The sequence below is a fragment of the Aotus nancymaae genome, unplaced genomic scaffold, assembly GCF_030222135.1.
Source record: "Aotus nancymaae isolate 86718 unplaced genomic scaffold, 86718_ANA_hifiasm-v0.15.2.pri h1tg000003l, whole genome shotgun sequence".
Classification (NCBI taxonomy): Eukaryota; Metazoa; Chordata; class Mammalia; order Primates; family Aotidae; genus Aotus; species Aotus nancymaae.
The window spans coordinates 56297874-56319015 of NW_026988414.1; the positions used below are offsets into that span (position 1 = coordinate 56297874).

General features: G+C 42.6%; 1 protein-coding gene and 1 pseudogene across 1 annotated transcript; both read right to left on the reverse strand.

Moving 5' to 3' along the window:
* Positions 1-10037: 10037 nt before the first annotated feature.
* On the reverse strand, positions 10038-10596 carry LOC105718046 (large ribosomal subunit protein uL30-like; annotated as a pseudogene).
* Positions 10597-18316: 7720 nt separating this feature from the next.
* LOC135274909 (heterogeneous nuclear ribonucleoprotein A3-like) lies at positions 18317-19796 on the reverse strand. Its single transcript, XM_064376337.1, has one exon. It carries the CDS (start codon positions 19760-19762, stop codon positions 18695-18697), a length of 1068 nt encoding a protein of 355 aa, XP_064232407.1. The 5' UTR covers positions 19763-19796; the 3' UTR covers positions 18317-18694.
* Positions 19797-21142: the final 1346 nt, after the last annotated feature.

Here is a 21142-nt window from a genome sequence, read left to right on the forward strand (position 1 = left end):
GATTTAATGGGCTCACAGGTCCACATGGCTGGGGAGGACTCACAATCATGGCAGAAGGTGGAGGGACAAAGGAATGTACCACATAGCAGCAGGCAAGAGCACCTATGTAAGGGAACTGTCCTTTATAAAACCATCACCTCTGGTGAGACTTATTCACTATCACTGTAACAGCATGGGAAAAACCCTCCCCATGATTCAATTACTTCCCACTGCTTCCTTCCCAGGACACATGGGGATTATGGAAGCTACAATTCAAGATGAGATTTGGGTGGGGACACAGCCAAACCATGTCAAACTCTTACCTGAATTTCCAGCCTGCTGGCCTGCCTGATAAACTTTGGACACAAAATTTGCACACAACCGTGCACACCAATCCTTTTTTGTTTTTGAGACAGTGTCTCACTTCGTTGCCCAGGTTGGAGTATATTGGTGTGAATATGGCTAACTGCAGCCTCAAACTCCTGGGCTCAAGATCCTCCCACTTTAGCCTCCTGAGAAGCTGGGACTACTGGCATGTACCATCACACCTGGCCAATTAAATTTTTTTTTTTTTTTTTTTTTTTTTAAGACGGAGTTTTTGCTGTTGTTACCCAGACTGGAGTGCAATGGCGCGATCTCGGCTCACCGCAACCTCCGCCTCCTGGGTTCAAGCAATTCTCCTGCCTCAGCTTCCCGAGTAGCTGGGACTACAGGCATGTGCCACCATGCCCAGCTAATTTTTGTATTTTTAGTAGAGACGGGGTTTCACCTTGTTGACCAGGATGGTCTCGACCTCGTGATCCACCAGCCTCGGCCTCCCAAAGTGCTGGGATTACAGGTGTGAGCCACTGCGCCTGGCCTAAAATTTTTTTTTTGTATAGATGTAGTCTCACTTTGTTGCCCAGGCAGGTCTCAAACTCCTGGTCTCAGGTGATCCCCACTCCTCAGCAATCCAAAGTGCTGGGATTACAGGCGTGAGCCACTGTGCCCAGCCCTTGAACCAATCCTTAAAATAAATCTATATATATTTTTTAATTTAAGCTCTGGGATACATGTGTAGAATGTGCAGGTTTGTTACATAGGCATACATGTGCCATGGTGGTTTGCTGCACCTATCAACCCATCATCTAGGTTTTAAGCCCCATATGCATTAGGTATTTGTTCTAATGCTCTCCCTCCCCTTGTCCTCCACTCCCCGACAGCCCCCTGTGTGTGATGGTCCCCTCCCTGTGTCCATGTGTTCTCACTGTTCAACTCCCACTTATAAGTGAGAACATATGATGTTTGGTTTTCTGTTCCTGTGTCAGTTTGCTGAGAATGATGGTTTCCAGCTTCATCCATGTCTTTGCAAAGGACATGAACTCATTATTTTTTATGGCTGCATAGTATTCCATGGTGCATATGTGCCACATTTTCTTTATCCAGTCTATCATTGATGGGCATTTGCACTGGTTCCAAGTCTTTGCTCTGTCTTTTTCTCTCTGTAAGTGTGTGTGTGTGAGTGAGTACACACACACATATATGTATATGTATGTCATATATAGATTCAGATATAGATAGATGTGTAGACTGTAAGATTTCTTGTCGAGTTAAAGGAGGAAACAGAGACCGGAGTAAAGAAATTAAAAGCCAATTTATTCAACTCCCGGGTGAGGTTCTATGGTCCTGGAAAGGGGCCAAAGAAGTCGCGCTTCTCTTCTTGGGGTGTGGGGTTTTATAGGGAGTGGAGGTAGCTGATTGGCTGCGGGGAACCAGAGAGGATGTAGTTTCATTGGTTATGAAGGGACTGGGCATGGATGAGGTGAACAAAGCGGAGGTAGTTTCATTGGCTATGAAAGGACTGGGCATTGACAAGCAGCTGGTTGAGGACGTATGGGGCAAGCTGCCATAGGGCAGGTCTTTGGCGGGCTTTTTCAAAATTTTGGCAGGTGCAGGGCTGAGATTGGAATGAGGAAATGGGTACGCGGGAGCCTGCATGGAGAGGGCAAATGCTGAGTAATGCACTCAGAATGGTGACGTAGTTTTCAGGCGCGGAGAGAGAAGGGTGTGTCCATTCGGCTCCCAGCGAGGCAACCGGTCTTACATAGACGTATAGGAGATATATATCTGCTATATATATTTATAATCCATTGATTCTTTTTCTCTGGATCACCCTGAATGATATGCCATACAATCCAGTAATCCCAGCCTTAGGTGTTTACCCATGAGAAATAAAAACTTAGTCACAGCTAGGCATGGTGGCTCATGCCTGTAATCCTAGCACTTTTGGAGGCTGAGTCAGGCAGATCACCTGAGGTCAGGAGTTCAACACCAGCCTGACCAACATGGGGAGACCCCGTCTCTACTAAGCATACAAAAATTAGCCAGGCATGGAGGCGCATGCCTTTAGTCCCAGCTACTTGAGAGGCTGAGGCAGGAGAATCTCTTGAACCTGGGAGGTGAAGGTTGAGGTGAGCAGAGATCGTGCCACTGCACTCCAGCCTGGGCAACAAAGTGAGACTCCGGCTTAAAACAAAAACAAAGACAAAAATAAAAACTTACAGTCACATAAAGACTTGTACATGAATGTCTATACCAGCTTTATTTGTAATCACCCCAAATGGAAACACAACCTACATGTCCTTCAATGGAGGAATAAATTGTGGTTCTTCCATGTGATGGAATACTAGTGATAAAAAGGAATGGACAGGTTATTGGTATATACCACTACTTGGATCAAACTCAAAAGCATCATGGTGAATGAAATAAGCCTGCATGACGAATGAAATAAATCTGCATGAGTGTATTTAAATAGAATTTGGGGAGAGTCAAAAGTATACAGACAGAAAGTAGATCAGTGGTTGCCAGAGGCCGGAGCAGGGGTGAGATTGCCACCAAAGAACTAGGAGGGAATTTTTGGCGAGATGTAAGTGTTCTATATCTTGATTATTGTTATATAACTGTATGCATTTGTCAAAACTCATAAATTTGTATACTAAAAATGGTAATTTTACTGAATATAAATAATACTTCAAAGAACTTAAAAAAACAGTTATATTATGGTCACTCATCTTTTCTGTTGGAAATCTTGGTAAGGAAATGAATTCTAATAAATCACTGCTTTTCTTCAGAAAACATAAGTACTTGATGGCTATAATTTAAATTAAGCTTTTTTTCTGGGTAACAAAAATTCACCATAGCTATAGATTCTGATTTATTTAAGATTACATCCAATATTTGCAGATTTTTTTTAAGAGACAGGCCTGGGCCACTATGCTTGGATATATATATTTTTAAAATGTACTTTAAGTTCTGGGATACATGTACAGAATGGGCAGGTTTGTTACATAGGTATACGTGTGCTGTGGTGGTTTGCTGCACCTATCAACCTGTCATCTAGGTTTTAAGCCCTGCATGCATTAGGTATTTGTTCTAATGCTCTCTCTCCCCTTGTCCCCAACTCCCCGACAGGCCCCTATGTGTGATGTTCCCCTCCTTGTGTCCATGTGTTCTCACTGTTCAATTCCCACTTATGAGTGAGAACATATGACATTTGGTTTTCTGTTCCTGTGTCAGTTTGCTGAGAATGATGGTTTCTAGCTTCATCCATGTCCCTGCAAAGGACATGAACTCATCCATTTTTATGGCTGCATAGTATTATTCCAAGGCATATATGTGCCACATTTTCTTTATCCAGTCTATCATTGATGGGCATTTGCACTGGTTCCAAGTCTTTGCTATAAATAATGCTACAATAAACGTACACGTGCATGTGTCTTTATAGTAGAATGATTTATAACCCTTCGGGTGTATATCCAGTAATGAGAGGGTAATTTTGTAATTTTTTGAAGAGATGGGTTCTCACCATGTTGCTCATGCTGGTTTCAAACTCTTGAGTCTCAAGTGATCCTCCTGCCTTGACTTCCCAAAGTGTTGGGATTATAGGCATGAGCCACTGTGCCCAGCCTACAGATTATTTTAGAATGTGAATATTTTGTAACTATTTAGGATGGTGAAACATAACCAACTTATGAGTGTTAAGTTATATTTAAGCTTAATTATGTTTAATATACAGTGACTTGCTTTTAAAATAGCTGTACTCTTTGATGTAATGATTTTTACCCAAGAATGTATTTAAGAAAACTGGCACAGTGGCGCATGCCTGTAGCCCCAACTACTCAGGAGGCTAAGGCAGGAGGATCTCTTGAGGCCAGGAGCTCAAGGCTACGGGGCACTATGATTGTGCCTATGAATAGTTACTGTACTCCAGTTTGGGTAGCATACCTAGACCCTGTCTCTAAAAAAATTTAAAAACTAAAATAGTGTGTCTTAAGAAGACAATTAGACAAGATCATAGGATATGCATGAAAACATTGTTTATAGAAGTGAAGGCACCTAGATGACTATCAATAGAAGCTTGATATAAATAATACTGTAATCATTAAAAAGCTATGGGTTTGGCTGGGCACAGTGGTTCATGCTTGTAAGCCTAGGCCCAGGTAGATGAATCACTTGAGGTCAAAAGTTGGAGACCAGCCATGACTGACATGGTGAAACCCCATCTCTACTAAAAATACAAAATTAGCTGGGCATGGTGGTGCATGGCTGTAATCCTGGCTACTTGGGAAGCTGAGGCAGAAGAATCCCTTGAACCCGGGAGGCAGAGGTAGCAGTGAGCTGAGACCATACCATTGCACTCCAGCCTGGGCAACAAGACCAAAACTCCCTCTCAAAAAATAAATAAATAAATAAATAAAGAGGGCCATGATATAAGTGAAAAAACAGACTACAAAAAAGAATATATGCTATGATTGTATTTTTTTAATGCACGTGAGTGTGTTTATAATTTGTTAATAGAGTTAGTCCTCTGTATCCATGGGTTCTGCATCCATGTATTCAACCAACCACAGATAGAAAATATTCAAAACAAAAGATGTTTCTTTCTTGTTATTATTCCCTAAACAATAACGTATATCGCCTGGGGACAATGGCTCATGCCTGTAATCCCAGCACTTTGGGAGCCCATGGTGGGTGGATCAGCTGAGGTCAGGAGTTCGAGACCAGCCTGACAGAGCGAGACTCCATCTAAGAAAAAATGGTATGCTCATATAATTATTTTCATGTTTTTAATGATATGGGGACGGTGGTAAAGAGTAGAGAACTTTTGTTTTCTTTGACAAATGAAAATAAATTTTTTCCTAACTGTTATATAAAACATTTTAATTTTTTAAATGCAGACAGTATAAAAAGTGTTGACTTTGTAACCCCACCATGAATAAAGAAGTTATTGCTATTTATTCTTTTGTTCTAGGCTTCCAAGTTTTTTTTTTCCTACCCTCTTCTCTATTCAAAGTTTTGTTCTAAGTATACACAGTCATCTGTTGGTATCTGTGGGTCTTTGTGTCCAGAACCTTCCTCAGACATCAAAATGCACAGATGCTTATATTCCTGGTATTAAATGATATAAAATGGCATAGTATTTACATATAACCTATGCACATCCTCCCATATACTTAAAATCATCTCTGGATTACTTACAATAACTGATACAATGTAAAGTTGTGTAAATTATTGTCATATTTCATTGCTTTTGTTTGTTTGAGATGGAGTCTCACTTTGCCTCCAGGCTGAAGTGCAATGGCATAGTCTTGTTTCATTGCAACTTCCGCCTCCTGGGTTCAAAAGATTCACTTGCCTCAGCCTCCCGAGTAGCTGGGATTGCAGGCATCCACCACCATGCTTGACTAATTTTTGTATTTTTAGTAGAGACGGAGTTTCACCATGTGAAACTTCTGACCTCAGGTGATCCGCCCATCTCAGCCTCCCAAAGTGCTGGGATTATAGGCATGAGCCATTGCATCAGGCCACAAGCATCCTTTTAATGAAAAAAAAAAAAAAAAAAAAAAAAAGATATAGCCTTTTCTAGGTAAGCATAGCTAATTCAAATAGTTTAGCCTTTTATAAATATTAAATGTGTAACACTGAAGAAAAAAAATGGTGAAGGGGTGCAAGTTTTCATGGCATGCAACAAATTTACATGGAAAATAGCACAATGACCTAGTGATAGCTGCCCTCAGAAAATGCTATCAAAAATATGTTCTCTGAAAGTAACTGCTGCAAACAGCCAGGCCATGAAAATTCAACTCATTTCATAATGAGTAAAAGAAAGAGAGCTGGTATGACGCCAGTACCAAGATAATGAAATGTAAAAGGTAAAAAGAGCAGCAAAACTCACCAGAGAAGATAAAACAGAAATTGGCAATGAAAACAGTCACCAAACATTTTGCCGTAATTTTTTCTTTTTGAGACAGAGTCTCGGCCTGTCACCAGGCTGGAGTACAGTGGCACAATCTTGGCTCACTGATTTTTTTTTTTTTTTTTTTTTGAGATGGAGTCTCGCATTGTTGCCCAGGCTGGAGTGCAGTGGCACGATCTCAGTTCACTGCATCCTCTCCCTCCCGGGTTCAAGCGATTCTCATGCCTCAGCCTCCCAAGTAGCTGGGATTACAGGCATGCATCATGCCTGGCTAATTTTTTTGTATTTATAGTAGAGACAGGGTTTCACCATGTTGGCCACACTGGTCTTGAACTCCTAACCTCAAACGATCTGCCCGACTCGGACTCTCAAAGTGTGAGGATTACAGGCATGAGGCACCATGCTTGGCCTTGCTATAAATTTTTTAAAGATGTAAGAAATTGGCCGGGCGTGGTGGCTCACGCCTGTAATCCCAGCACTTTGGGAGGCCGAGGCAGGCGGATCACGAGGTCAAGAGATCGAGACCATCCTGGTCAACATGGTGAAACCCCGTCTCTACTAAAAATACAAAAAATTAGCTGGGCATGGTGGCGCGTGCCTGTAATCCCATCTACTCAGGAGGCTGAGGCAGGAGAATTGGAGGTGGAGGTTACGGTGAGCCGAGATCGTGCCATTGCACCACTCCAGCCTGGGTAACAAGAGCGAAACTCCGTCTCAAAAAAAAAAAAAAAAAAGAAAAAGAAATTGACCACGAGGTATGGTGGTTCACACCTGTGATCCCAGCACTTTGGGAGGCCGAGGCGGGCAAATCACCTGAGGTCAGGAGTTCAAGACCAAACTGGCAATCATGGTGAAACCCCGTCTCTACAAAAATACAAAAATTAGCTGAGCGTGATGGTAGGTGCCTGTAATCCCAGCTACTCAGGAGGTCGAGGCAGGAGAATTGCTTGAACTTGGGAAGAGGTGGAGGTTGCAGTGAGCTGAGATGGCGCCATTGTACTCTAGCCTGGGTGACAGAGTGAAACTCTATCTCAAAAAAAAGAAAAGAGAAAAAAAATAAGAGATGGTGAGAAAAAGAAGATGGCTAGAAAGCATGAAGAAATAAAATGTGTGCTGAGGTTTAGTCTAGGTATTTCAATACTGGAAATATATTAATATATTTGATCATATGGGTAGATTTGAAGAAAAATTATAAAATGGTCTGCATAGATACTGAAAATACATTTGGCAAAATTTGACAACTATGCTTGATAAAAATATTGCCTCAGGTAGATATAGATGGATATTTCCTTAACATGATAAGATAAATTGATCTCAGCTTAACATCATGCTTAATGCCAGAACTTATAAATATTTCCAACAAATGGAGGAATAAGATAAAAGATGTCTATCATCACTACTATTATTTCACATGGTGCTGGAGGTTTTAGCCAATGCAATTAGACAAGAGACGGAAACTAGAGGTATAAAAATTGGGAAAGGGGAAAGTAAAACTATCACTATTTGCATAAGTTATTATTGTAAACTTGGGAAACCCAGGATAATCAAATGAGAAACTATATTACCCAGTAAAATAATTAAACAAGTTAGGTACAATCATAATATCTTTATATATATACACAAATCACAATCAGCAAAAATCTAGCAAAACCCCAACAAAGCAACTACAACCAGGTGTGATGGTCTGCACTTGTAGTCCCAGCTACTTGGGAGGCAGAGGCTGAAGGATCACTTGAATGCAGGAGTTGGAGGCTGTAGGGACCTGTGAGTGCACCACTGCACTCCAGCCTAGGTGACAGAATGAGACCCTGAATCAAAACAAAGCAAAACAAAGCAAAGCGAACAAACAAAATATAGCAACTACAATAAAAAATAAAATACCTAAGAATAAACTAAACAAAAAATGTACAAGAGCATATGAAAAAAATTTATATATATATATTTGAGGTGGAGTCTGTTGCCCAGGCTGGAGTGCAATGGCACAATCTCAGCTCACTGCAAACTCTGCCTCCCAGGTTCAAGGGATTCTCCTGCCTCAGCCTCCTGAAGAGCTGGGATTACAGGCACGCACCACACACCTAGCTAATTTTTGTATTTTTAGTAGAGATGGGGTTTCACCAAATTGGCCAGGCTGGTCTTAAACTCCTGACCTTATGATCTGCCCATCTCAGCCTCCCAAAGTGCTGGGATTACAGGCATGAGCCACTGCGCCTGGCCAATTAAAAAAAATTTAAAGACATAAAAGAACAAATTGCAGAACATTTACTGATTGTGGATAGGAAAAGCCAAGATCAATGATATCTTTTTTTGTTTTTTGTTTTTTGGTTTTTTTTTGAGACGGAGTTTTGCTCTTGTTACCCAGGCTGGAGTGCAATGGCGCGATCTCGGCTCACCGCAACCTCCACCTCCTGGGTTCAGGCAATTCTCCTGCCTCAGCCTCCCGAGTAGCTGGGATTACAAGTACGTGCCACCATGCCCAGCTAATTTTTTGTATTTTTAGTAGAGACGGGGTTTCACCATGTTGATCAGGATGGTCTCGATCTCTTGACCTCGTGATCCGCCCGCCTCGGCCTCCCAAAGTGCTGGGATTACAGGCGTGAGCCACCGCGCCCGGACCCTTTTGTTCTTTTCTGAGACACAGTTTTTGCTCTGTTGCCCAGGCTGGAGTGCCATGGCGTGATTTTGGCTCACTGCAACCTCTGCCTCCTGGGTTCAAGCAATTCTCCTGCCTCAGACTCCCTAGTATCTGGGATTACAGGTGCCCATCACCACACCCTGCTAATTTTTGTATTTTTAGTACAGACAGGATTTCACCATGTTGGCCAGCCTGATCTCAAAATCCTGACCTCTGGTGATCCACATGCCTTGGCCTCCCAAAGTGTTGGGATTACAGGAATGAGCCATTACGCCCGGCCATCAATAATATCTTAATTGTCCTTAAGGTTAGTTTTTTGTTGTTGTTGTTTTGGTGTTTTGGGTTTCGTTTTATTTTGTTTTTGAGATGGAGTGTCACTCTGTTGCCGAGGCCCAGGGTGGAATGCACTGGTGCCATCTCAGCTTACTGCAACCTCTGCCTCCTGGGTTCAATTGATTCTTCTGTCTCAGCCTCCCGAGTAGTGGGATTACAGATGCGGGCCACCACACCTGCTAATTTTTGTATTTTTAGTAGAGACAGGGTTTCACCATGTTGGCCAAGCTGGTCTTGAATTCCTGGGCTCAAGTGATCCTCCTGTGTCAGCCAAAGTGTTGGGATTGCAGGCATGAGCCACTGTGTCCAGCCAGATAACATTTTTAGTGTGAAAAATAAAACCTTAAAAATTCTAGAAAGAAGCAGAAGAAATAACCTTTAAAATCTTGGAGTGAGGAAGACCTTTGCAACTATGCCTTAAAATCCTTAAGCGATAAAAGTTTGATACAGTTGACTTTATAAAAATGAAACTTGCACAAAAATAAAACCAAAGACAGGAAAAAGAAGTACCTAAAATAAAAAGAACTGGGGAATAGCATTTGCAACTCATATTCTGCCTCTGTGAGAACAACAAAATAATGAGTAAAGAATGTGTACACCTGGAAGGTTGGCAAAAATCCCAAGGTTTGATAACGTAGGGGCCAAGAGCCTTCTGAAATTTCACTGAAAAATCAACTTGCAAAAGGCAGATTAAATGGAGAAAAGGCATGCAAATGTATTTAACATGTTTATATGGGAGCCTTCTGAATGAAGATATATAGATACAGGGGAAATTGTTCATTTTTTTTTCTTCAGTTTGAGAGCAAGTACTGTTTATTAACTGATCTGATTAGAAAAATAATCATGGTAGACACCTTAGTTCATTCTTCTAAGAAGCCTGTTAATCTGGTTCTCCCTGTTGCCAGCATCTCCACCTTCTATAAAATGGGTGGTCATTTTCTTCATTCCACCTCCTGGAGAAGATAATTCGAAGGGTCACAGGAAGTCATTTGCTTCTTTGAAGTGTTTTCCAACAGTATAGAACTCATGAATTAGATCCTCCGTGCAGGTGATGCCATATTTACAAAGAGGTTGAGCAATCAAAGCATTATCTGTCAAAGCAATTTGCTTCTTATTGATTTTGCCATAACCATGCTTGTAGATTAGTTCATTTTCTGACTTCAGATTTGAGTTCCCCCATGCAATGCATGGCTCTACAATCCTCAGCATGTGAATGGAAGCCTCGTTGAGCTTCACAAATATTTCCACTGAAGATTTAATGAAGGTGAAGGAACTGCAACACCTTTCGGACCTCGGTGCTCACGCCATTGATGCCTCTGATCCTGATGACAAACACCAATTTGAGTTCTGCAGGTACATTGATGTTTCCAGCTTTTCTTGCCATCCTCGTCACTCGAATTTCAGTTCTGTACATCTGCCTATATTCCTTGTGATAGTGCTTTGCTGTTTCATATAAGCTTCCTTTTTGCCTTTCAAAACATCTTTTGGGCAAACGTCTTTCTCAGGTGCTTGATCTTCAGCTCTGCAAAATTCTTTCATTTTTTCTTAAGAGTTTCTGACACAGCAGGGACCTGCTTCTTCTCTTCAACACCCTGTATGGTTCTAGCTGGAAAAGGGGAGAAATTGCCCATTTTTGTGCTCAGGTTCAACAATGTATGGTCAGCCATTTAGAAATATGAGTGGACAATGCCGGGCACGGTGGCTCACGCCTATAATCCCAGCACTTTGGGAGACCGAGGCGGGTGGATCACGAGGTCAAGAGATCGAGACCATCCTGGTCAACATGGTGAAACCCCATCTCTACTAAAAATACAAAAAATAGCTGGGCATGGTGGCGCATGCCTGTAGTCCCAGCTACTCGGGAGGCTGAGGCAGGAGAATTGCTTGAACCCAGGAGGCGGAGGTTGCGGTGAGCCGAGATCGAGCCATTGCACTCCAGCCTGGGTAACAAGAGCGAAACTCTGTCTCAAAAGAAAAAAAGAGAAATATGAGTGGACAAAAATGATCTAATCTAATGCTAATAGACCAAGTGGGGGAACCCATCAAGGCCTCTCTGTCTGGACTCTTCTCAGCCTTTCTGAGCATGCTTTCCTTCCTTCTAAGTATGGGGAAAGATCCTCTCTGGAATGGGGGTCTTATGGCCTACAGTCAAACAAGGCAGGTCGGATAATTTTTTATGACCAGATTTTAGACAGAAAGGCAGAGGGAAAGTTAGAGTAAGATTTTTAGGTTTTATGGCTGGTTGGAGAAAAGGGGTTCTGGTTTCTATGACCCACGTTGGGGAAGAAGGACTCTAGTTTCTAGGACCAGTCTTGTGGGAGAATGGGACTGAGAGATAGGAGGGCAGGAGACGGTCAGAAAAAAACTTTTGCTTTGAGGCCTTCATTCTGGGGTATTGTTTTCTGAGCACCAACAATAACATTCTATGGATGCGTCTGTGTGGTACTGGACATTCTTGTATGTTGCTGGTGAGAGTCTAAACTGGTACAATGTCTATGGGTGGAATTTGGTAATATCTATCAAAATTACCAACAATTATCAAAATTATTCACCCAGAAATTTCACTTCTAGAAATATATGGGACAGATATTTCTTACACATGTTTAAAAAAGTGTCTGTACGAGGTTTCTTATTGCAGCATTACTTGCAAAAGCAAGGGGCAGAAAACAACCAAAGGTCTATCAGTGGCGGATTGGTTAAATACATACATATGTATGTCAGATAAAATCAAATGAAAGGAAATTTAGAAGCCTCCTATGTGCTGTTAAGCAAAAAGCCTTAAAATATATTATACATGAAAAAGACAAGATGGAGAACACGTTTTTGGGAAAAAATTGTGAAAAATAAGGGTTTGTATTTATTTTTGCTTATATATGCATAAAGAAATTCTGGAAAGATACATAAGAAACTAAGAAAAGGAATGACCTGTGGAGGTGAGGGAACTGGGCAGATGGGGACAAATATAGAAGGGAGACTGTGTGCTTTTAATGTTTCCTGGTTTTTGAACCATGTGAATGACCCATGCAAAAAATAAATTAAAAAACATCTTTTGTTCAGAGATATTGAGCAATAAATTCCTGTTACTGGAATCCTTTGATAAATGGAAGGATAATTTTGCAGGTCATCTATAAACATTACATTTGGTAACAATAAAGAGGCAATTCTCTTACATTCTATAGAAACAATTCACAACACTTGATGCAATGCAAAATTCCAGATTGTAATCTGAGTATAACAATAGATTTCCTATCAAAATTTTGTGAAACGATCTTTGAAGAAGATGGGAGAACTGTCCTATCAAGTTTAAGATGTCAAGTTTTATTTCAAAGCTATAGTAATCAAGAAAGTATAATATTGGCACAATATTATACAGACCAATGTAATGGGGAAAAGCCTAGAAACAGATCCAAGTGCATGAAAACACTATATGTGATAGAGTTAGTGTTGTAGATTCATTGGTGGATTGTTCCATAAATGGTGCTGAAACAATTTGTTATTGTAACAGTGAAAAAAAGGCCTATGATGACTAACTCCATTTTGCTCCTAATGCTACCCTTCCAGAATGATAGATTTTAGGTTAACTTCTTTTGCTTATCTCTGCACATAGGCCATGCTAACTATGGGAGGAATTTAGTTTATAGGTTAATTTTAAAACAAGGATGAAAATAGTCCCGGCTGGGCGTGGTGACTCACGTCTGTAATCCAAGCACTTTGGAGGCCAAGGCGGGCGGATCACCTGAGGTCGGGAGTTCAAGACCAGCCTGACCAACATGGTGAAACCCCGTCTTAAAAAAAAAAAAAAAAAGAAAACAAAATAGTCCCTTTTCCTGACCATGAAGGAGATAGGAAGGACGTATGAACAAGTAACAGTGTTTACTATTAAAACTTAATGTTAAAAATTTAGGCCAGGAGAGGTGGCTCACTACTATAATTCCAGTACTTCGGGAAGCCAAGGAAGGAGAATTGCTTAAGCACAGGAGTTTGAAACTAGCCTGGGAAACTTGGCAAGACACCATCTCTACAAAAACATAAAACCAAAAAGCAAAACCACTAGCCAGGTGTGATTGGGTGAACACATAGCTCCAGCTACTTGGGAGGCTGAGACAGGTGGATTGCTTGAGCCCAGGAGATTGAGGCTGTGGTGAGCTGTGTTCATGTCATTGCACTCCAGCCTGGGAAACAAAGTGAGACCCTGTCTCAAAAACAAAACAAAAAACCCAAAACCAAAACCTGCTGAGGAGGCTGAGGTGGGAGGATCACTTGAGCACGGGGGGTTGAAGCTGCAGTGAGCCATGATCTCCCCACTGCGCTCCAGCCTGGGTTACAGTGAGACCTTGACTCAAAAAAAAAAAAAATTATAAAAGCGTTGAGACCTGACCAAGGACAAGGAAGTTAACCCTTACTGCCACTCAGATGTCTGTAGACATTGGTCACCTTTTTATCTCAATCCCCTCTCTCTTTCCCCTTCCCCTAATATAAAAGGATCCCAAAATTCATATAGACTTCAGAGGGTTCTTTAGGACAGGGGTTTCAAACGCTCAGGCCATGGACTGCAACTGGTCTGTGGCCTGTTAGGATGTGGGCTGCACAGCAGGAGGTGAGCAGTGGGCGATCAAGCATTACCACCTGAGCTCTGCCTTCTGTCAGGTCAGTGGTGACACCACATTCTCATAGGAGCCCAAACCCTATTGTGAACTGCACATGTGAGGGATCTCAGAGAGGCTCCTTACGAGAATCTAACAAATGCCTGATGATTCAGTTTCATCCTCAAACCAACCTCCTCCTCTTGCTCCCTCCTGGTCTGTGGAAAAATTGTCTTCCACAAAACCGGTCCCTGGTGCCAAAAAGGTTGGGGACCACTGCTTTAGGGCACCAGTCTGCCATCTTCTCTGTCTGCCGGCTCTCCAAGATAAAGTCACTTTCCTTGCCCTAACACCTTGTTTCTGAACTTACTGGCTGTCAGCAAGCAGCACAAGCTTGGACTAAGCTACATTATGTATATGGGAACAAATTAGATTTTCACTTCACACACCAGTAAATTCACAGGGCCAATAAATTCTAGAAGGATTAAAAATTGTTGTTCCTGCAAAACTTAAAAACGTTTAGAAGTTAAATACGGGAGGATATATGTAATGTCCTCAGGATAGGAAATTATTTCTTAGTTAAGATACAATAAACATAAAACATGTAAGAAAAGACTGCAGTGGCTCATGCCTGTAATCCCAGCACTTTGAGAGGCTGAGGTGGGGGGATTGCTTAGCTCAGGAGTTTGAGACCTGCCTGGGCAACATAGCAAGACCCTGTCTCTACAAAAAATACAAAAATTAACTGGCTGTGGTGGCATGCACCTGTAGTCCCAGCTACTCAGGAGGCTGAGGTGGGAGGTTGAGGAGCTGTGATTGTGCTACTGTACTCCAGCCTGGGTGACAGAGCAACACCCTGTGTCAAAAAAGAGTGTATTTGGAATAGTCTTTATAAGAAATGTGTGTATTGCCTCCTAAAGCAAACACTTTGACCACTGTTCAATAAATAATTACTAAATGTCCACCATGTGCCACAAAGCAAAGTTCCAGAACAGGCAAACACTCATTTGGATGTCTGTGGTGTTAGGACATATGTATTGGTTTTTGCCGGAGTTCCTGGCTACTACCTCCTATCATCCTTGTTAAAATGGTGGGGCACTTTAGGCCTTGGGAAACAGGTCTAAACAGACCTAAAGGTCTCTCTCTGACCTTCTCCTGTTCTCCTTTTACCTGTCCATGGCGGGGCTCTAATCTGATTGTGGGTCAAACAACCCTTATTCCAGAGAGGGTCCTGCTCCCTACTCTAGAGGAAGAAATGCTACCCAGGCTGAGTCAAGTCTGGACAGGCCTTGCTGGGTTTAGATCATGTGCTTTTTGTCCAATCACGTTTCTACACAGTTGTCAGTCATGCCTATGTAATGAAGTGTCTGTGAAAACCCTAGTACAGGGTTTGGAGAACTGCCGGATAGCTGTATGCATGGAGGTTCCTGGAGAGTAGTGCACCCGGGGGAGGGTATGGGGGCTTTGTTCACTTTCCCCATACCTTGCCCTATGCATCTCTACATCTGTATCTTTTGCAATATCCTTTATGATAAACTGGCAAACATAAGTAAGTGTTTCTCTGAGTTCTGTAAGTCACTCCAGCAAATTAATAGAACCCAAAAAGAGAGTCGTGGGAACTTGAAGCTGGAGGGTCAGAGGTTCTGTGACTGGTAGGGAATGGAACTATTCAGGGCTGAGTCCTCAGTCTGTGGGATCCAAAACTGTCTCCAGGAAGATCATGTTGGAATTGAATTGGAGGACATCCAGCTAGTGTGTGCGGCTCAGTGTGTGAGGAAAAGCCACACCTTTGGTCACAGAATCTTCTTCTGTGATTATTGTCGTGGTGTTGTGAAAGCAGAGGAAAAACACTTTGATAAGTTTTCCTAAAACAGTAAGTAGAGAGTAGAATTGTGGGTATTAGAGGATGGGAAGGGGAGAAGGAAGAGAGGAAGAGGAGAGGTTCATTATTGGATATGAAATTACAGCTGGATAGGACACATGGGCTCTAGTGTTGTGCAGCCCCATAGGGTGATGAAACGTGTCTTGGGACTCAGAGCTGCCCTAAGGTGTGAGCCAGGACTAATTCTTGGCGTATGGTTCAGGTACACACTGACAGCTAGATCTTCACCCCCAGCAGTGCTTGACAAACATTTTTTGTCTATGGCACTCAGCAACACTTCTCCATCACTGTCTCATAGGTTTGTGGTTTTCAAGGGCGGGAAGACTGTGCCAGGTCACATTTACAGGTTCTTCAGAGACATGTTTATCAATGTTCATATTTTTTCCTTCTATTTTTATTTGACTTGCAATAATTGTACATGCTTGTGGGTTATAGAGTGATATTTCCATGCATGCATATAATGCGCAATGATCAATTCAGGGTAATTTGCACATTCATCACCTCTACCATTTATCATTTATTTATGTTGTGAACATCTAGAATCCTCTGTATTCTCACATTGCTATAAAGAACTACCTGAGACTGGGTAATTTATAAAGAAAAGAGGTTTATTTTTTATATTTTTATTTTTTATTCTTTTTGCCACCAAGTTATCATGAGAAAAGAAAAGAGGTTTAATTGGCTCACAGTTCTGCAGGGTCTGCAGAAAGCATGTGTAGGGAAGCCTCGGGAAAATCACAATCATGGTGGAAGGCAAAAGGGAAGCAGGCACGTCCCACATGGCTGGAGCAGGAGGGAGAGAATGAAGCGGGAGGTGCCACACACTTTTAAACAACCAGATCTCATGAGAACTCACTATCATGAGAACAGCAAGGGGGAAGTCCGCCCCCAAGATCCAGTCATCTCCCACCAGGCCTCTCCTCCAACATCGGGGATTACAATTTGACATGAGATTTGGGTGGGGACACAAATCCACACATACCATCTTCTCTTCTAGCTTTTTGAAACTGTATAGTAAATTATAGTTAACCATATTTGCCCTACAGTGCTGCAGAATCCTGGAACCCATTAATCCTATCTGGCTGTAATTTTGTATCCATTAGCCAACCTCTCCTCATCCTCCTCTCCTGTCTTCCCTTCCCAGCCCCTAATACTCATAATTGTACTCTTTACTTATGTGAGCTCAATATATTTTTTAGTCTCCCACATGTCTGTAAAAACATGTGGTATTGACTTTTCTGTACGTGATTTATTTCACTAAATAAAATGTCCTCTAACTTCATTCATGTTACTGAAAAGGAAAGATTTCATTACTTTTTATTGCTAAATTCCACTGTGTATCTTTTTTTTTTTTAGATGGAATTTTGCTCTCATTGCCCAGGCTGGAGTGCAATGCTGCGATCTCGGCTCACTGCAACCTCTGCCTCCTGGGTTCAAGTGATTCTCCTGCCTCAGCCTCCTAAGTAGCTAGGATTACAGGCATGTGCTACCACACCCAGCTAAATTTTGTATTTTTAGTAGAGACAGGGTTTCTCCATGTTGGTCAGGCTGGTCTCAAACTACAAACCTCAGGTGATCTGCCTGCCTCGGTCTCCCAAAGTGCTGGGATTACTGGCCTGAGGCACTGTGCCTGGCTCCACTGTCTATCTTTACCACATTTTCTTTACCCATTCATTCATTGTTGGACACAGGTTGATTCCATAGCTTAGCTATCATGAATAATGCTACAATAAACATGAAGATGCAGGTGAGACAGTAGGGACAGCACTCAGCCCCCACCACCACTAATGCATTTTTTCCAAATCCAGCATCTACCAGACATTGCACCACCTCCTCTACTGGCACCATCCCTGCTAACAGAGACCTCAAGGAAATTAGGATAAGCAGCATCATATCATGAATCTTTTTTTTTTTTTTTTTTTTAATGATGGGGTTTCTCCATGATGGCCAGGCTGGTCTTGAACTCCTGACCTGAGGTGATCCACCCACCTTGGCCTCCCAAAGTGCTAGGATTACAGGCGTGAGCCACCCTCCCACGAATCTTACTCAAAGGAGTTAACCCTATTACCTGCAATTGCAAAAGAGCAGAAGAATGACCAATCGTTACCCTTTGCCTCATTATGATATAAAAATCCCCACCCAGGCAGGGAATTAGCCATCATTTTTGGATAATGCAATGTATGTACTAACATGATTTCTCACAGCAAATGTATACCCTGTGCTCCACCCCACACATTTAATGACACTTGAACACCTCATGCTTATTCACAGCATCCTTCTTAAAACACTGCAAAAAGGTGGGGTGCAGTGGCTCACTCCTGTAATTCCAGCACTTGGGGAGGCCAAGGCAGGCAGATCATGAGGTCAGGAGTTCGAGACCAGCATGACCAACACGGTGAAACCACATCTCTACAAAAAATACAAAAATTAGCTAAGTGTCGTGGTGTGTGCCTATAATCTCAGCTACTCAGGAGGCTGAGGCAAGAAAATTGCTTGAATCTGGGAGGCGGAGGTTGCAGTGAGCTGAGATCATGACATTGCACTCCAGCCTGGCTAAAGAGTGAGACTCAGCCTCAAAAAAAAAAAAGAAAAGAAAAAAAAGAATTATTGGGACATAATTAAGATTTCATACATATATATATATATATATATATATATTTTTTTTAAAGTTAAAAATTCCTTAATTTTTTATTCCTGGTACCACTACCACAATTTACAGGGCAATATACCTGATGTAATGAAAAGAAAAAGAAAAAGACAAAGCTACAACAGATAAAAGACCTCAGGAATGTACATCTAATTGACACTACATTGCATTAATCAATAGCTGCACTTTTTGCAAACTGTGGCTATGACAGTCCTGAACAAGAAGGGTTTCCTGTTTAAGCTGCAGTAACTTTTCTGACTATGGATCATCGCTCCTTCTGTGGCAGATTTTTACAGTTCCTCTAATGCATTTGGGACGACTGTCTCAAAGTAACCTGCAGCTTTCCTGACAACTCCTCGCTCTCTCTCCTGCTAAGAACTGTAGCCCTTTTCTGCTGCTTTTAGAACCTTCTGCTACCATATCCACCACTTCCACCACCAGATCCATAACCACCACCATAGGGACTGCCCGAGCTTCTTCCACCAAAACTGCCCCCTTTCATGGGTCCATAATTTGATTGCTGTTGTCCACTATAATTTCCAAAATCATTATAGTTCCCACCACCACCATAGTTACCACCGCCAAAATTTCCTCCTTCATTGTAACCATCATATCCTCCACCACCGCCACCATATCCACCACCTTGGTTTCCATATCCTGGTCCACCACCACCATAGCCCCCTCTACTACTATAACCAGGACCACCTCCATAGTTGCCACCATCACCAAATCCGTTATATCCACCATCACCTCCTCCATAACTACCTCTGCTGCCACCACCTCCACCACCATAACCTCCTCTTCCACCAAAGTTTCCACCACGGCCAAAATTACCTCCACCTCCAAAGTTTCCTCCGCGACCCATAAAATTGCCAGATCCACCTCCGCGACCTCTCTGTGATCCAGCAGACTGCATCTCTTGTTTAGAAAGGGCCTTTTTCACTTCACAATTATGCCCATTAATAGTATGGTATTTCTGAACAACAATTTTATCAACTGTATCATGATCATCGAAAGTTACAAAAGCAAATCCTCTCTTTTTTCCACTCTGCCTGTCTTCCATAACTTCTATGGTTTCAATCTTGCCATACTTTTCAAAGTAGTCTCTCAAATTATACTCTTCCGTATCTTCTTTAATACCACCAACAAAAATTTTCTTCACTGTTAGGTGGGCACCAGGCTTTACAGAATCCTCTCTAGAAACAGCTCTGTTTGGTTCCACTACACGCCCATCAACCTTGTGTGGTCGAGCACACATTGCTGCATCCACCTCTTCAACACAAGAATAAGTCACAAAACCAAAGCCCCTGGAACGTTTGGTTTGGGGATCTCTCATTACCACACAATCTGTAAGTGTGCCCCATTTCTCAAAATGTTCTCTTAAACTATCATCTGTAGTTTCAAAGCTCAGACCACCAATAAACAGTTTTCTCAACTGCTCTGGTTCCTTTGGATCATGGCCCTCCATTTTGAGACCGGACTCGCCTCTTCCAACTCGAGTTCAATATCAGATTTCATACATATATTTAACTACTACAAGAATGTTGATCACACTGTTGCTTAAAAATAGGAAAAAACTGGGGACAATTGACATGTCTAATATCTGGAAGGTGGTTAAATAACAGTAAATCCAAGCAATGTAATACTATGCAATTGTCTAAAATGATGTTTTATGGCTGGGCGTAGTGCCTCACGCCTGCCGTAATCCTAGCACTTTGGAAGGCCGAGGTGGGTGGATCACTGGAGGTCAGGAGTTTGAGACCAGCCTGGACAATGTGGTGAAATCTTGTATCTACCAAAAACATAAAAAATTAGCTGGGTGTGTGGCACACACCACTGTAATCCAAGCTACTCAGAAGGCTTAGGCAGGAGAATTGCTTGAACCTGGGAACCTGGGAAGCGGAGGTTGTGGTGAACTGAGATCATGCCACTGCACTCCAGCCTAGGCAACAGAGTGAGACTTTATCTCAAAAAAAAAAAAAAAATTGATGTTATAGAAGGAAATATCTTGATGTTGGAAAGCTGTTTATGATTTGTGTAAGGTCTGTTTTCGCCGAAGACAAAACGGAGAAACTGAGGCCAGCATGAAAATAATCCAATGCAAGGGAATTTATTCAGGCTCCCAGACGAGGTTCTGTGGTCCGGACAGGAAGGGCCGGAGAAGTTGCCCGGACTCCTCTCAGGCACGGGGTTTTATAGGGAGTGGAGGCATCCGATTGGCTGTGGCCAAGGTGGGTGGGACAAAATGGAGGGGAGTGGGACCCAGATGGAAGGGAGTGGGGCCTGGATGGTATCAGGTAAGTCCTGATGGGGCTTTTTTCCCCGGGCTCCCGGCAGGGGGAGGAGGTGTGTCTGAGCTCCCGGCAAGGGAAGGAGGTGTGTCCGAGCTCCCGGCGAGGGGAGGAGGCGTGTCCAAACTCTCCACGACGCGGCCAACCTTACATTCCGACCTTTTGATGATAAATAGAGGGCACCGCTCTTTCTGACTACTTCCTGCTGAATAGGGGCAAAGTAAGGGGGACAGGTCAGTCGGCTGGCACCTCGACTGAAGAGTCGGACACGTCCAACTTCTCACATACGAGCTGGTAGCGCTGTATTGGGTTCTAGTGGTGGGGCCTTGTTTCCAGGATTCCTGCAAGTAGAATTGCCAGGCATAGTAGGGGCTGGCTTTAAGGGGAGATATTAGAAGAAATGTTATGAGGAGAATTTGAAGGATCAGGAGTTGATGGGCAGGGGCAGCGGGTGAGGCGAAGGCGAGTGGGGCCCAGGGATTTGGATTTCCACTGGTCATTCTGCGGTGCTGGTTTAAGGCGGGACACATGATACCATGGGGTGTGACCCAGGAGCT